The sequence below is a fragment of the Castor canadensis genome, chromosome 16 (genome assembly GCF_047511655.1).
Source record: "Castor canadensis chromosome 16, mCasCan1.hap1v2, whole genome shotgun sequence".
Lineage (NCBI taxonomy): Eukaryota > Metazoa > Chordata > Mammalia > Rodentia > Castoridae > Castor > Castor canadensis.
In genome coordinates, this window is record NC_133401.1 from 15,947,120 (window position 1) to 15,962,966 (window position 15,847).

General features: G+C 53.7%; 1 protein-coding gene across 4 annotated transcripts; it reads left to right on the forward strand.

Annotated features, from left to right (window-relative positions):
- Positions 1 to 1,491: 1,491 nt before the first annotated feature.
- Positions 1,492 to 9,399, forward strand: Ceacam19 (CEA cell adhesion molecule 19). 4 transcript variants are annotated; one of them, XM_074057590.1, is made up of 8 exons: positions 1,492 to 2,348; positions 2,896 to 3,479; positions 5,221 to 5,371; positions 5,519 to 5,565; positions 6,195 to 6,280; positions 6,477 to 6,611; positions 6,912 to 6,959; positions 7,622 to 9,399. In XM_074057590.1, exons 2-8 carry the CDS (start codon positions 3,335 to 3,337, stop codon positions 7,673 to 7,675), a joined length of 666 nt encoding a protein of 221 aa, XP_073913691.1. In that variant the 5' UTR covers positions 1,492 to 2,348; positions 2,896 to 3,334; the 3' UTR covers positions 7,676 to 9,399. The 4 variants fall into 4 exon arrangements, with proteins under 4 accessions (XP_073913691.1, XP_073913689.1, XP_073913690.1 ...); XM_074057588.1 differs by having other exon boundaries at positions 1,576 to 2,348; positions 3,111 to 3,479; positions 7,622 to 9,395; XM_020172920.2 differs by lacking the exon at positions 6,477 to 6,611 and having other exon boundaries at positions 1,585 to 2,348; positions 3,111 to 3,479; positions 7,622 to 9,394.
- The last annotated feature ends 6,448 nt before the right edge of the window (positions 9,400 to 15,847 follow it).

Here is a 15,847-nt window from a genome sequence, read left to right on the forward strand (position 1 = left end):
GAGGGCCCTGATTTGCGCCAGTGTAGGGGGTCGAAAGATGCCTGGTGACATGTCCAACACACACACACACACGTGATCTTCCCTGCTGCTCCAAAATCTCACCGCGGCAGACGATGCCTGGCACTCCCCACCATGGACCTCTACATCAACCCTCTGAACAGAAACCTCTGGAAATGTCCCTCTGTCCAGTGTGATGGCCACCAATCGCATGGGGCCTGTGAGCACTCAAGAGTGGCTGGAGTTTGAACTCAGAGCTTCACGCTTGTTAGGCAGGTGCCGTACCGCTTAAGCCATGGCCCTAGTCCATGGAACCAAATTCTTTTTAATGACTTTTTCCCTCTTTTGCTAGATACCAAAATAACGAATTGATTCCCCCAGAATCCTCCACAGGTGACCAATTAAGGAGCTAATTTTTTTAATGAAGTTTAAAATGTATATTAAAAGCCAAGTGTCAATGGTTTATGCCTGTAATCCCAGCTACTTAGAAGGCTGAGATGGGGAGGATCCAGGTTCAAGGCTAGCCGGGGCAAATAGGTCTCAAGACCCCATCTCCAAAATAACCAGAGCAAAATGGACTGGGGGAGTGGCTCAAGCATTAGAGCTCTTGCTTTGCAAGCACAAAGTCCTGAGTTCAAACCTTAGTACCCCCAAAAATATAATTAATTAATTCATTAATTAACCAGAGCAAAAAGGGTAGAGGCATGGCTCCAGGGGTAGAGCACCTGCCTCGCAAGTGGAAGCCCTCAGTTCAAACCCCGGTACCACAAAAAAGAATTATACATTAAAGTCGGGGCAAGGCTCAGTGGAAGAGTGCTTGCCTGGCGTTCGTGAGGCCCTGCATTCCATCCCAGCACTAAAAAGCAAGCAAGTAAATAAAATAAATACACTAAAATGAAACATTCATTTATATGCAAATAGAAACTTGAATTTATATTATTTAAATTTAAATAATGTATTTAAATAGCCACATGGGACTGTATAATTTATAGTTATATCTAAGTAGTCAACATGTCTGATGGCTACAATGTAAGAGAGTACAACCCTGGGCCCTTCACCACCCAACCTGTGTCCCAACAGAGCTGAAAACCACACACAGTTAGGCATGGTGATACACACCTGTAATCCCAGCTCTAGGGAGGCTGAGACAGGAGGATCACGAATTTGAGGCAACATAAGAAGAACTTTGCTCAAGAAAATTAAGTGTTCAGTGGTAGAACACTTGTCTAGCAGGCAAAAGGCCCTGGGTTCAAGTCTCAGTTCTTGAAAAAATGGAACAAGTGGCCCCTCCTACCTCTCACCATCACCGGTGCGCATGCCTCTCCCACTCAGCCCTCCACCATCTTCCCAGCCACCTCCCTTTTGTGTAAGCCCTCCCCACAGCTTGGTGCAACACACCCCACCCCACCCATCACCTGCCTCTTTCTGGAGTGATTGCAGATCTAGGCTGAGATGTCCCCTCCCCCAGGGAGCCCTCCCTGCCCCTCAGGCTAGGTGAGGTGTCCCCTTAGTTCTCCCTCCCTCACATCCCTGATCACTTTGGATGATCACTGGGAATGGATCTGACCCAGGACTGTTATCCCACTAAGAACAGAGGGCGGGCAGGGGGGTCTCAACGACTACTGTGTGACGAGGCTGGGCATGAGTACTGTGTGTTGGAGTGGATGGATGGATGGATGGATGCATGGATGGATGGACAGATGCATGGATGGATGGATGGTTGCATGAATGAATGGCTAGGCAGGTGGGAAGGATGGATGCATGGGTGCATGGATGGATGGATGGACGAATGCATTTGAAAACGCTGAGCTTAAGAGTGAGCCAACATGGGTTGAATCCCACCTCTGCCACCCACAGAGCTCCTGTCCTCCTGAGCCTCAGTTCCCTCATCCATGCAATGAGAGCAATGTCATGTGGTGGCTGCTGGTGTGAGGGCCAGCTGCAAGGGTATTGCCCAAGAGAGGCCGTTGTGCTGTGGCTGAAATTACTGCTGCTGACAGTGGTAAGACTGTGGGAAGACTGGGTGGAGGGACCAGAGGAGAAGGAGGCGGGAGAAGCCCCAGGCAGTTCCCATCACCTGGAAAACTGGTTCCACTGGTGTCTGTGCTTCCAGCTCAGGGCACACAGGTGGAGCCCGGGGAAGCTGCAGAAGGGGGTGCTGGTGCTGGGCAGCCTCACTGTGTCTTGAGGCAGCCCTGGAAAGCCCCGCTGAGCCTCCCCCTCCTTCAGACAGTTGGGACCCAGGCCTCTTGGGCATCCAGACAGTGACCCTTGGGTGTCTCCACAAGACACCAGGATGGAGATTCTCAAGGGGACCCAGGGCAGCTTCCCCAAGGTCCTCTTGCTCACAGGTAAGGAGAAAACAAACCTGAGGACTGGGGTGGGGGGGTCTTAGCCCCAGGAGGAGGGTTGGGGGGGAAGGAAGACTAAGAAATTATAAGAGTAAGCTGGGGGCGGGGCAGTAGCATCACAATTGCATCCTCCTTTCACTATGGAATTTTCTAGAACGCCAGAATCACCAGGACAGGAACTTACGTGTGTTTGTTTCCTGGATGTTAGTGAGTAGGAATTTACAGAATTTTGAGTGCACGGTGTAGAGTTGGCATGGTGGTTTATATAACCTATATGCCTGTAAGTATTGATTGAATAAATGAATGAATGAATCAGAGAGTCTGAGTGATTAGGCGTGGGCCACACAGCATCTCAGGACAGAGAAACCCGTTTTTTTTGTTGTTGTTGTTGTTGTTTTGCGGTTCTGGGGTTTGAACTCAGGGCCTCCACCTTGAGCCACTCCACCAGCCCTGTTTTGTGCAGGATTTTTTTGAGATAGGGTCTCTCAAACTGTTTGCCTGGGCTGGCTTTGAACCTCGATCCTCCTGATCTCTGTCTCCTGGGTAGCTAGGATTACAGGTGTGAGCCACTGGCGCCTGGCCAGAAAAAAATCTTCTGTGCTAGTGGGATGGCACACCTGTGGCATCTGTGCCCACATTCTGGCTCTGAACCCAGAGCACTCATCACTAACGGAACCCGACACTGAGCCCCTGCTCCGGCTGAGGGTCCCTAGCCAGGACGAAGCTGTGGTCGCAACCCCAGCCTCGCCTGACTCCCCACAGCCTCCATCCTGGCCCTCTGGCTGCCCCAAGGCTCCTGGGCCACTCTCCACATCCAGAAGATCCCAGAGAGACCTCAAAAGGACCAGGACCTCCTCCTGTCTGTCCTCGGGGTCCCCAACACCTTCCAGGACTTCACCTGGTACCTGGGGGAGGACACGGATGGAGGCACCAGGCTCTTCACCTACATTCCCGAGCTTCAACGGCCCCAGAGGGACGGCAGTGCCATGGGACAGCGTGACATCGTGGGCTTCCAGAATGGCTCCCTGCTGCTGCGCCGGGCCCAGCCCTCGGACAGTGGCACCTACCAAGTAGCCGTCACTGTCAACCCGGCCTGGACCATGAGGGCCAAGACAGAGGTCCAGGTGGCTGGTGAGAGTGAGGGGCCGGGGAAGGAAGTGGGGGGACTGATGCCCTGAGCGGGTACCAGTTCTGCGGGTACATACACTGATTGAGCGACTACTGTATACCAGGCTTTGGAGATTCTGTTCCATCTTCACACACATTAACTAACGAAATAGCCAGGCTGGTGGCTCATGCTTGTAATCCTACCTACTTGGGAGGCTGAGATTGGGAGGATCGAGGTTCCCAGGCAAAAAGTTCCTGAGACCTCATTGTAACCAACAGCGGGCCATGGTGGCTTGGGGAGGCTGAGATCAGGAGGATGGTGGTTCCAAGCCAGCCCACGGGGAACAAAATGAGACCCCATCTCCAAAATAACCACAGGAAAATGGACAGGAGGTGTGGCAATAGGACACCTGCTTTGCAATCCCAAAGCCCTGAATTCAAACCCCAGTCCCAGCAAAAGAAAAAAAGTTCTTGTAAGCCTCCCAAATTCTGGGATTACAGGGATACACCACCATGGCTGGCCCATATACATTTGTGTATGTGATACTGTGGTTTGAACTCAAGGCCTCATGCTTGCTAGGCAGGAGCTCTATGACTTGAGCCACTCCTCCAGCTGTTTCAGGGATTTTTTTTTTCCTTTAGTTATTTTTCAGATAGGCTCTCAATTTTTGCCTGGGACCAGCCTCCAACCAGGATCCTCCTGTGTACACCTCTTGCACAACTGAGATTACATAGTGGTAACACTATGCCCAGCTTGTCGGTGAAATAAGGTTTTTGCCCTGGCTAGCCTTAAACTGTGGTCCTCCCTACCTCTACCTCTGAGTAGCTGAGATTATAGGAGTGAGTCACCACCCCTGGTCTCCAAGTACAATTCTGTACACTTTCCCTAGAGCATCACTTCTCACCCATGGCACTACAGACATTTGCGGCTGGACCAGCTAATATTTTAGAGTAGAGGGACGTGTGTGGCAGAGATGACTGGCAATGCCCCCGGCCTCTGTGCTGGGATTACAGGCGCCCCCATGCAAAGTGTCAAATTTTGCAACATTTTGGGTAAGAATTTTCAGACTAGGGAGTATTCAACCAGTAACAGTAACATGAAAGCTCACAGCACACTTGCTATGTACAGATGCTCAGTCAGGGGACATTGTCCAGGGAGATGTCAGCAGCTCATTTGACAGGGACCACCATTCAGAGACCGAGGTTCAGACAGGGATGGGGGGGCTGGGGGGTTTTAAGAAGCCAGGTATGGTGGTGTACACCTGCAATCCCAGCTTCTGGGGAAGCTGAGGCAGGAGGATTGCCGTCCAAGGACAGCAGGACAAAAGCATGAGAGACCCTATCTGAAAAACCAAATAAAACAAAAGGGCAGGGGGGGCGGTGTGTGTGGCTCAGGTGGTAGAGCGCTTGCCTGGCATGCTTGAGGCGTTCCTTTTCCTTTTTGGCCGTACTGGGGTTTGAACGCAGGGCTTGCTAGGCAGGCCTCTACCACCTGAGTCACGCCCAAACCCTTTTGTTTGTAATCTGTTTTTGAGACAGGGTCTCAAACTCAAGATCCTCCTACCTTGGCCTCCAGATTATCTGGGATTACAGGCGTGCACAGACGCACCTGGTTGGGGATGCACTGAGTTTTATTTTCAGATCTAAAACCCAGGGAAGGCTCCGGATGGGAAACAGTGCACGGCACATCAGCACTGTGGGGGGTCACTGGTGCCTTGAGTGCAGGGCACCCTCAGGGACTCAACCCATCCTCTCTCACCCCCAGAAATTAACAAGCAGCCATCCACCGCACACCTGCCCTTGAACGCGTGGATGGTGGCAGCCGCCATCATTGGGCCTCTGGCCTTTGGGTTCTTCCTCATTGGCAGCATTGCGTATCTTCTGGTGACACGGGGCTGGAGGGGCCGGAGCCCCAGGTACAGGGTCCCAGTCCCACCCCCTTCTCTCTCTGCCCTCTCCCTCCTCCCCTGTCCTCTCAGCCCCATGACTGTCCTGCAGGACCCCCTGCCGGGCAGCCCACCTGGCCATGTCATTATCTTAATGGGGTCCTTCCTGTGCCCCAGGACGGCCACCACAGAGAAGCCGGAGCTGGGGCCCACGCATGATGCAGGTAAGCTGGGAGCCCCGTTCTCTCCACCACCACCCCAGTCCTTTCAGCTGCCGCCTCTCCCCCCAACTCGAGGCCTCCCAATCCTGCCTCCCACTCAGCCCTCCCGGGACCCTCAGACTCAGTGCCACCCCAAAACCTGCCTGTTGTTCTCTACTCACCTCTGACACCATTACGTGGTGAGCCCTGTTCACCCCCACAGGCTACCACAACCCAGGACCCATCTCCTGAATCCCCACATCCAGTTTCTCTGCTCCAAAGCCCTCCATGGCTCCCCAGTGCCCTTGGGTCAAAGTTCAGACTCCTTAGCGTGACTCTCAGGTGTCTTTCTCTCTCACCATGACACAATCCAGAAGGACCAAACACGGGCCCTCAAACACGGCTAGCTTCCCACAGCCCCCAACACACTGAGTTGTCATGAGCTGGGGACAGGTCTGACTCTCCCCGTGGACTGTGAGCCCCAGGAAGGCAGAGCCCGAATGTCTTAGTCACCAACCTGTCCCCAGCACACATTTGGGCAGAAGGAGTTGGTGGGAATGTTAGTTGAATAAATGAATGAATGGGAAGGGCAGGCAGGGTAGGCCTGGGGGCTCCATCTGTCAGCTGGCTCCTCCGCCTGTCCTCTACTGCAGATGACAACAATGTCTATGAAGTCATGCCATCTCCTGTCTTCCTGGTGTCCCCCATCAGTGACATGGGGCCCATGAACTCAGCCACAGTAAGTCCCATCCCCACCCTGTCCCCTAAGCTGACTTCTAACAGGCGCCCTCTGAGCCCGCCATGGTGCCTGGTGCACAGTTTGGGAGCCATGTATCTTTCTCTGTCTCTGTCTTTCTGTCTGTCTGTCTGTCTCTCTCTCTCTCTCTCTCTCTACAATGTTCCTGGGTTGTTTTGTTTTCTTTTGTTGGAGACAGGCTCTCATTGTGCAACCCAGGCCGGCCTTGAGATCCTCCCGCCTCAGCCTCCTGAGTGAAGAGGCCCCGAGGCCTCACAGTCAAAGGGGTGATGAGAACCTTGAACCCAGGCGTGTCAGAGCACCAGGATCAAAGGTTTCAGGGGAGCCGGTGCTGGTGGCTCACGCCTGTAATCCTAACTACTTGGGAGGCTGAGATAGAGATCGGGAGGATGGCAGTTTGAGGCCAGCCTGGGCAAATAGTTCGAGAGACCCCATCTCCAAAATAACCAGAGCAAAATGGGGCTGGAGGTGTGGCTCAAGCGGTAGAGCTCCTGCTTTGCAAGGACAAAGCCCTGAGTTCAAACCCCAGTCCCAGCAAAAAGCAAAATAAAACAAACAAAAAATAGGTTGCAGGTTTGGGGGCGCCTGGCTCACCTGTGCCCTTCCCTTGCAGCCCCAACTCCCAACCCAGCAGCCACAGCAAGAACCTCACCACTACCAGGTGAGGAGGGGGCGGGGGAGGGGCATTGGAGACCCCAGAGCAGGGATGGGTCTGGACAGCCCAGGATGGGGGCGTCGATCCTCACCGCTCCCGCACACTTGTCCGGGACGCCCTGAAACCCCCCACCCGCCAAGACTGCAGTGTCCTCTTCTGTTGCGTTTGCACGGGAGGAACAAGGCCCAGACAGGGAAAGGTGATGGCCCAGAGTCTCACAGCGGGTCAGGTTCTGGTGGAACCCATCCCCAGGGGCCAGTCCCAGACTGTCCCTCTCCTATTTGTCCCTGTCCCTGTATCTCTCTGCCTTCTTCTCAGCGCCTCTGTTGATAGACCTCTGTGTGCACCTTTGCCTGTCTTCTCTCTCTCTCTCTCTCTCTCTCTCTCATATTAATCCCTCTCAAACTCTTTCTCTCTATTGCGTTGCATATCTTTGATTCCCCCTCGTCACTCATTTTCTCTGTTTTCCATGTCTCTGTCCCCCCACCTTGTCTGTCACTCTCATCTCCCTCTATGGCTCCCCCAGGTCCCCTGTCTCTGGGGCTCACTTTCTTTCCCTCTTGGCCTTCCATTCTCTCTGTGGGTTTCTTGTTCATCTCTCAGTCCTGCCTGATTCCTCTCTCTGTCTCCCCCACACCCCATCATTGCTCCCCTCTGCCCTCCCCCAGGACCTGCTAAACCCCGACCTGGCCCCTTACTCCCAGCTGGTGCCAGCACCCTGAAGGGCTCTCGGTGAGGCCAGGACAAAGCCTCGTCTGTCTTCCGGGGGCCTCAAACCTGCAGAAAAGACACCTGAAACCCACAGGACAAGGTCATCAGGAACGGGCCAGCCCCACATGGGGCAGGTGTCCCAGAAAGGACAGGAGAGCACAGGCCCAGTTCCTCCCTCCCTGCCCAAGTGTCAACGCCCCCTACAGTCTGCTCCTCCCCCACCTGGCCAGGCCTGGGGAAAGGCCCCATCCAGATCCTAGCCGGGAAGGTGGGTGGTCTCCACCCACCTGGCACCTGCTTGGCCAGGCCTCCAGCCATCTGTCCTCACTGTCCCACCTCCACTCTATTAGTCACCCTCAGAGCCCCTTCCCAGGGACAAAGCAGCACCCACCACACAGGTCCCAAGGGGAGAGGCTTGTGGTCCCAGAGGACAGTCCTGGCAAGTTAAGCCTGCCCTGCCCAGGCAGCTCTGCCCCCCCAAAATCCAGCCACTCAGATCGGCTGCCAACTTCTGAAAACAGCCACCACTTTGAATGTCACCAGGTCCCTCAGTGCAGTGACTCCCTGCTCCCTGCTCCACCCAGCCTCCCTCCCATCCCCAATGTGGGCTCAGCCTGTCACCCTTTAATTTATTCATTCATTCATTCAGCAATAAATGAGCCTTTGTGTGTCTAGACCCTTACAGCTTTGACAGGGAGGGGCGCTAGCAGGGGAGACATGAAACTAAATGAATGCTAATGTCTCTCATGCCGACAAGTGTGCCAGGGAAAACAGAGGGGAGAAAGGATCGGGAGTGTTGGGAGACTGAGATTTTCAGTAGGGAGGGCAGAGAAGGTGACATCTCACTGAGAAAGTGACAAATAAACAAAACTCTGAATCTAAGGGGAGGAAGGGAGCCATGTGGGGTTCTAGAAGGAGAACATTCCAGGGAGGGGGGGGAAAACAGCTGGTGCAAAGGCCCTGAGGTAGGAATGTGCCTGGCAGGTTTAAAGAGCAGCAAGGAGGCCAGAGCCGTGGGCAGAAGGGTAAAAGATGAGGACTAAGTGTGGGGTGGATCATACAAAACCGTGCAGACACCACCAGACTGGCTTTTGCTCTGGAGTCAAGGGAGACTATGTAGGCTGAATAATAGTTCCCAAAGCCACCTACATCCCAGTCACCTGTGAATGTCACCTCCTGTGGCAAAAGACTTTACATGTGTGATTCAGTTCAGCCTCTAGAGATGGGCAGATGAGTTTGAATTACCCAGGTGGGCTTTGGTGTAATCACAAGGGGTCTGATGAGGGACACAGGAATGACAGTTGGAAGATGCTGTGACAATAGGCGGGGAGGGTCACAGCCAGGCAGTGCCTCCAATCTAGCTATTCAGTGCTTGAAAGATCCCATCAAACTGGGAACCAGTGGCTCACGCCTGTAATCCCAGCTACTCAGGAGACAGCAATCAGGAGGATCACGGTTCAAAGTCAGCCCAGGCAAATAGTTCTCGAGACCCTATCTCAAAAAAAAAAAAAATCACAAAAAATAAAACGGGGGGGGGTAGCTGATGGAATGGCTCAAGGCATAGGCCCTGAGTTCAATTCCCCCTACCACACACACACACAGATATAAATGGGTGGATTGTGTCCAAGTGTGGTGGTGCACACCTGTAATCCCAACATGTGGGAGGCTGAGGCAGGAGGATGGAGAGTTTCAGGCCAGCCTGGGTGACATCACAAGACCCTATTCCAAAACAAAATTGATTAATTAAAAATAAATAAATAAGTACATTTGGATGGCATGGGAATGACACCTCAATAAAAGCATTTTTAAGAAGAATGAGGAAGGAAAGGGAAGGAGGGAGGGAGAGAGATGGATTTCACAGGTCAGTCTTGAATCCTCCGGGCCTGTTGGAGACAGAAGGCAACTTCAGAAGACCGGGTTGGGACTGGGGACAGTGAGCCGTGAAGACCTGACACATTGTCACCCCAGAAACCTCATCTTTTATCCCTGGTTGGGGTTCCTGGCCATGACCTGTGGGGAGCGTGCATGTCCCTGCCCAGCCAGCAGGGGGCAGCAGAGGTCTGCACCGCCCAGCTTCTGCCCCCTTGTTTGCTCTCTGGACGCTGGGAGGGTGCGCCCAGGCACCCCAGCCCAAAGCATGGGCTCCTCACTCACCACCGGCTATGATGGGTGCGCCTGAGGGCTCCTGACCTCTCCCATCCTCCTTGTTGCCATCCACCCTCCATGCTGCTTCCAGACAGGGTCGTGCTGTGTAGCCCAGGTTGGCCCTGAACCTGTGATCTTCCTATCTCAGTCCCTGACTGAAATTACAGGCATACGCCACCATGCCTGACTCCCTAGGGATCTTTCTAAAGTCCAAGACCCTGCCCCTTCCTGCTCAGAACCATCTGTGGCTCCCCAGTACCCTTCAAGCCCAGGCTTCTACCACAGCCAGCAACACCTTGCAAGTCTAGACCCAGCATTGCTTCTCAGTCCCACTTTGTGGTCAGTGGTCCACAGAACTGGACTTCCTCCCGTGTCCCAGCAAATTACATCCCATCTCACTTCCAGACCCTTCCATCTTCCATCTGCCTGAAGCGAACCCTGGGCACAAAACTTTCCTCTTCTGCTCCACCATATTCCTCTTCCAGGTCTCAATTCAACACCTCCTCCTCCAGGAAGCCCTATGCCCAAACTGGGTCAGGTTCCCTATGGGCTCACGCCTGTAATCCCAGCTCCTTAGGAGGCAGAGACAGGAAGGATCAAGGTTCCACGACAGCCCAGGGAAAAAAGTTCAAGAGACCCCATCTCAACCACTAAAAGCCAGGTGTGATGAAATGTGCCTGTCATCCCAGCTAACAATGAAGCATAAACAGGAGGATGCAATCCAGGCCAGCCTGTGCACAAACATGAGACCCTGTTGCAAAAATAACTAAAGGACAAAGGGCTGGCAGAGTAGCTCAAGTGGTAGAGCACCTGCCTAGCAAGTGTGAGGCCCTGAGTTCAAACCCCAGTACTGCCAAGAAAAGAACAGGAAAGCTGCAGCCTGTGCCCACTCACAGCTTGGGTTCTGTGTCCATAGACTTCTGTGTCCTCTGCTAAATTTCATAAGGAAAACCAGACGTGGTGGTGCACACCTGTAATCCCTGCTGAGGCAGGAGGAGCACAAGTTCCAGGCCAGCCTGGGCGACATAGAGAGACCCTGTCGCAAAAAATAAAGCAGTCACAAAAGCACCCAAAGTAGGTGTCTGTGGAATTTGAAGCCCAGTTAGCAGAAGACCAATGTCCTTTGCCTGGAACCAAGCTGACCCAGACTGCAGGCCCCAACCACCAGGGGTCACTGTCCCCCAACCCCGGCCACCCTGCCTGCTCACTGCGTTCTCAGGGCTCCTGGTTTGACAAATGAGGAAGTGGTGTTGGGGGGAGGAAGTGGGCTGGGCTGTGACCCAGAGTCACCGTGATTCACGGGGAAAACCCTGCCTTTCCAATTCAGCAACTTTGTGTGCCAAAAGTCCTGCGGGCTAGGCAAGCTCCCAGGATCAGGAGCTCGCTGTGTAGACTGGCGAGCAGAGGTGTAGACACCCCCACCAGCCCTCCACCAGCTCTGCTGGCCCCCAGTCTGTTGGCAGCCCTCGGTGGGGACAAGAGCCAGCCTTGTCCTGCAGTGAGGGTCAGGGGGAGGGGACGAGTTTAAATGGAGATGCTCCTTGCCAGCTCAGGCGAGGGGCACCTGCCCAGCATGTGTGAGGCCCTGGGTTCCGTCTCCAGCACCACAAAAAATAAAAATGAAAAACCGGTTGAGGTGTTTGTACTCTGGTCTACACACTGGGGTTTGTGTAAAATGTATACTTCTTTTCTCTTGTTGGTACTGGGGAATGAATTTAGGGAGCCACACCCCCAGTAATGGCCAGGCATGGTGGTGCATGCCTGTAATCCCAGGTACTCGGAAGGTGAAGGTAGAAGGATTGCAGCCTAAGGCTGCCTCGGGCAAAAGCTTGACCCTATGGAAACAAAAAGAGCTCAAGTCGCAGACCAGCATCTGTCTAGCAAGCATGAGGCCCCTGAGTTCAAACCCCAGTGCCAGCAAAAAAAGAAAATCTTTTTTTCAGATAATTCTAAATCCAATCCAACTGGTTCCCATATTCTTGGTAGGATACACAAAGCCCAGAGGAGGAAGAACACCTAGCCAGGTCCCATCCCAGGTCCTCTGGGGTCCCCAGAAAACCCTGGCGCCCTCTCTCTTTCTCTCTCTCTCTGCTGCCTCTACCTCCCTATCTCCATGACCCTTCACATCCTCCCATAGACCCCCTTCTATCCCCACACCCTTCTCGACCCAAGCCCTGCAGACCCCCATCCCAAGCCTTCCCCCCATCCCCCTGCACCTCACTCTGTCCTTACCCCAAGCCAGGCATCCCATAGCCAAGCTCAGGGGCCATCTGGATGCCACACAGCAGGTGGCTGGTCCCTGCAGTGACCTCCTCCTCCAGCTGCCCCTCCCCTCACTCAGACTCATTAAAGACTGCAGCCTCGGGCGCACTTGACACCTGCTATGAAAACACTCTCCCCCCTGGGTCCCTGTCACTTCCTGCCAGGTCTCAGCTCACCTCCTCAGAAAGGTCCTGGTGACCTACCTGGTTAAAAGGACAACTCAAGACAGGTGCTGCTGGTGGATCACACCTGTAGTCCTAACTACTCAAGAGGCAGAGATGGTGGTTCAAAGCCAGCCTGAGGAAATGTTTGCAAAACCCTAGCTTGAAAAAAACCCTTCACAAAAAGAGCAGGTGAAGTGGCTGAAGGTGAGGGCCCTGAGTTCAAGCCTCAGTACCTAGAAAAAAAAAAAAATAGAACGACCCCTAATTTGCCCGTCCTTTTACCCAATTTTATTTTTTCATAGCACTTTCCTCTATCTGACATTTTATGCTATATCATTTTTTTTTATTATTCCCCAAGAGGGAAGAGATATGTCTGTGGTCTGTGTCCCCAACACAACCTGAAATGGAGTCAGCGCTCAATAAATATTTGCTCAATGACTGAATGACTTGGAAAACCCCAGCCATTGAGGTGAGGGTGGAGGGCAGGCAAAGGGGCAGCCTCGGCAGAGGTCCGAGGCTAGACCTGACCTCCTGCAGGTAGCAGGTTGCTTCTCTCCAGCAGGAGGGATTAAGGGAATAGGGTCCTGTCCCCCTTCCATATCCTTGCCAGGTCCGACAGGGTCCAACCTGACCTTGCCAGGCCGGCCCACCCAGGGAAGTCACACCCCCCAAGGTCAAGTTCACCGGCAAACACTGCCACACCCTCAGCTCCTCAGGTGATAAGAGGAGGAGAGGAGGGGCCCAGAATCTGCTTGGGTGTTGAGCACAGGGGACAAGGGTCCTGCCACATGGCCACACATTTCCAGGACAAATATTGATGAAGTCTGTGGTAGGCAGAGCCTTGGAAAGGAGCAGATATGAGGCCTGGCGCTCCCTGCTCCCCAGGGAACGGGTCAGGGGTCACGTGGCTGGTGAGCTAAGGGAGCTGGGGGCCAGGGAGGGATGGAAACAAGGTCACAGAGCCGTGCCCCCACATGGCCAGGCAGAGAAAATACCTGCTGCCACCTCATGAGGCAGTGACCTTGACCCTAAGTCCTCTCTCTGCAGAATGGGTTCTCTGAGCAGGGCGGGGAGGCTGGAGGACATAATAGGAAAAGCCAAAGTCCTGGGTGCCACCACCCCTGTGCTGCCAGAAGATGGGTCAGGAAGATCGCTGGAGAGAGAGAGAGAGAGAGAGAGAGAGAGAGAGAGATGCACACCTATAACTTCAGCTAATCAGGAGGCAGAGGGAAAAGGATCAGAGTTTGAGGCCAGCCCTGACAAAACTAGGGAGACCCTTGCCTCAAAAACAAACTCAAAGCAAAAAGGCTGAGGGAGTGACTCAATGGTAGAGCGCTTGCCTAGCATGACGAGGTCCTGGGTTCAAATCCTGGGCACAGCAGAAAAGAAAAGGAAGGAGCAGGCAGGGCCGGGGGAGGAGAGGAGGGTGCTCACAGAAGAGGCAGTGGAGGGCTGGCAGAGCCCGCGGGCTCCTTGGTCCCGGCGATGGGGCGAAGTGGCACCTTCCCTGATGAGAAGCAGGAACAGAGCACAGACGGGGCTGGGACGATGCCCAGGGCATTTGGGGACGAGGTGAGTCAGAGGAGTCCAGGGACATCCTGAATAACACTGGACTGGGTCCCAGGACTCAGGGGTGGAGGCAGGAAGGCCAGGACAGAGCAGGTAAAGAGAGGACACAGGTGGGGGCAGGAGCCCCCTCCCCATCTCCCCAGCTCCTGTCCCTCTCCGCAGAGCCCGAGCCTGAGAGGGCAGCCCAGGACATGGTGTCAGAGGAGCGAAGCAGGACAGGTGAGCTGCAGGTATCGGTCCCTGCCTGGAAGCCAGCTGCCTACCGGGGCCCAAAAGCCAGATCACGGCAGGTGCCTGTAATCCCAGCTTCTCAGGAGGATCTCCGTTCAAAGCCAGCCCTGGGCAAACAGATCTCGAGACCCTATCCCAAAAAACCATCACAAATAAAGGCTGGCGGAGTGGCTCACAGTGTAGGTCCTGAGTTCAAGCCCCAATGCCACAAAAAAAAAAAAAAAAACAAGATCATGGAACCTTCAAAAAAGGCCCAAGGCCTCTGCCACATCACTGAGGCCCCTTCCTCGAGTCCCTTCCTCCACCCCGACATAAGGGGCAAACCTCCTTTCCACCATTTTTTTTTTTAACTTTTTATTTTTTGTAGCACGGATGCTGGAACCCAGGGCTGCCACCTGTTGGCTGGCGCTCTTCCACTCGTGTCACATCCCAAGCCCTTCTGTTCCTGCTTTGCTTCTAAGACAGGGTCTCTAACTTCGCCTGGGCCAGCCTCAAACCCACCATCTTCCTACCTCCACCTCCTGAGTTGCTGGGATTACAGACAGGAACCACCACACCTGGCCACCTTTCCCTTATTGATCCCTACCAAGGAAAGAAATTTGTTTCATCCATCTTCTTCACTGGGGTCTCCCCAGTGCCTCAAACAGAGCCAGCACACAGTAGGTGCTCATTAAGTGTTTGTGGACTGAATGTGTGTGATTTGCTAAGCACTTATGCTGTGCCAGGCAGGGCCTAAGTATTTCACAAGTCTACTGGCTTCTCTCACAAAAGTCCAATAAGGTCAGAACAGCTGTCCCTGACTCCCTGGGGACACCAAAATCCACAGGTGGTGACACCCTTATATAAATGACACAGCATTTGCATAAAACCTGTACATACTTTCCTGTGTACTTTGAATCATCTCTGGGTGACTTGTAATACTTAATACTATGTAAATAGTTGTTACGATACAATATTTAAGCAATAAACACAATGAAAAAAACCTGTCAAGCAGAGCACAGTGGTGCACGCCTATAATCCCAGTACTCAGGAAGCTGAAGGAGGAGGACTGAGAGTTTCAGGACAGCCTGGGCTACATAGTGACATCCTTTCTCAAAAAAAAACCCGCCCTCCCATCTCAAAATAAAACCCTACACACAAAAAAAAAGATTTCAGACCCTAGAGCCTCCACATGGGCCCACAGGACAGATAGGGAAACTGAGGCCACGGAAAGGAGGACAGAAAATGAGGATTTCTTGACCCTCTGCAGGAAACCAACAGGAAGCTGAGCTCCACAGAGGTGTGCGGCATCCAGCTCGTCTGGTTTTGGGTACAGAGCAGTGCTCGAGTCCTCTCTCCCTGTAGCAAATTAGGCAAACTAGAATCCATGCCTGGTGCCTCAGTTTCCCCAGCTGCAAATGCCAGCCTTAAAGGCCAACCTCACAGGATCCTTCTGACGTCCACTGAGATGACACCTGTAATGACCGAAGGGTCCCGCTCTGAGAACTAGCACTCAGGGCTTCCGAGCTCATTCCTCTGTGACCGTGACCGTGACCCCCCATGCCCAGGGAGGCTGCGGTGTGGGGTGGTCAGGAAGAAAACCCTGGAATCTTCCTCTGTCCCTCCTCCCTCCTCCCCGGTGACCTGGCTCTCCTGACAGCACCAAATCAGGGACTTTGGCACAAAGAAGGTTAGGCAGCTGCCCCTGGAGGCCTGACCGGGTCGTGGCCCTTGGCCGGTGCCCGCCACACCCACCCTGGTGCCCAAATGTGGCCCCAGATCCTGGGTGACTCGATCCCTCCCAAATTCAGGTGATCTCCCCGGCTCCAAATT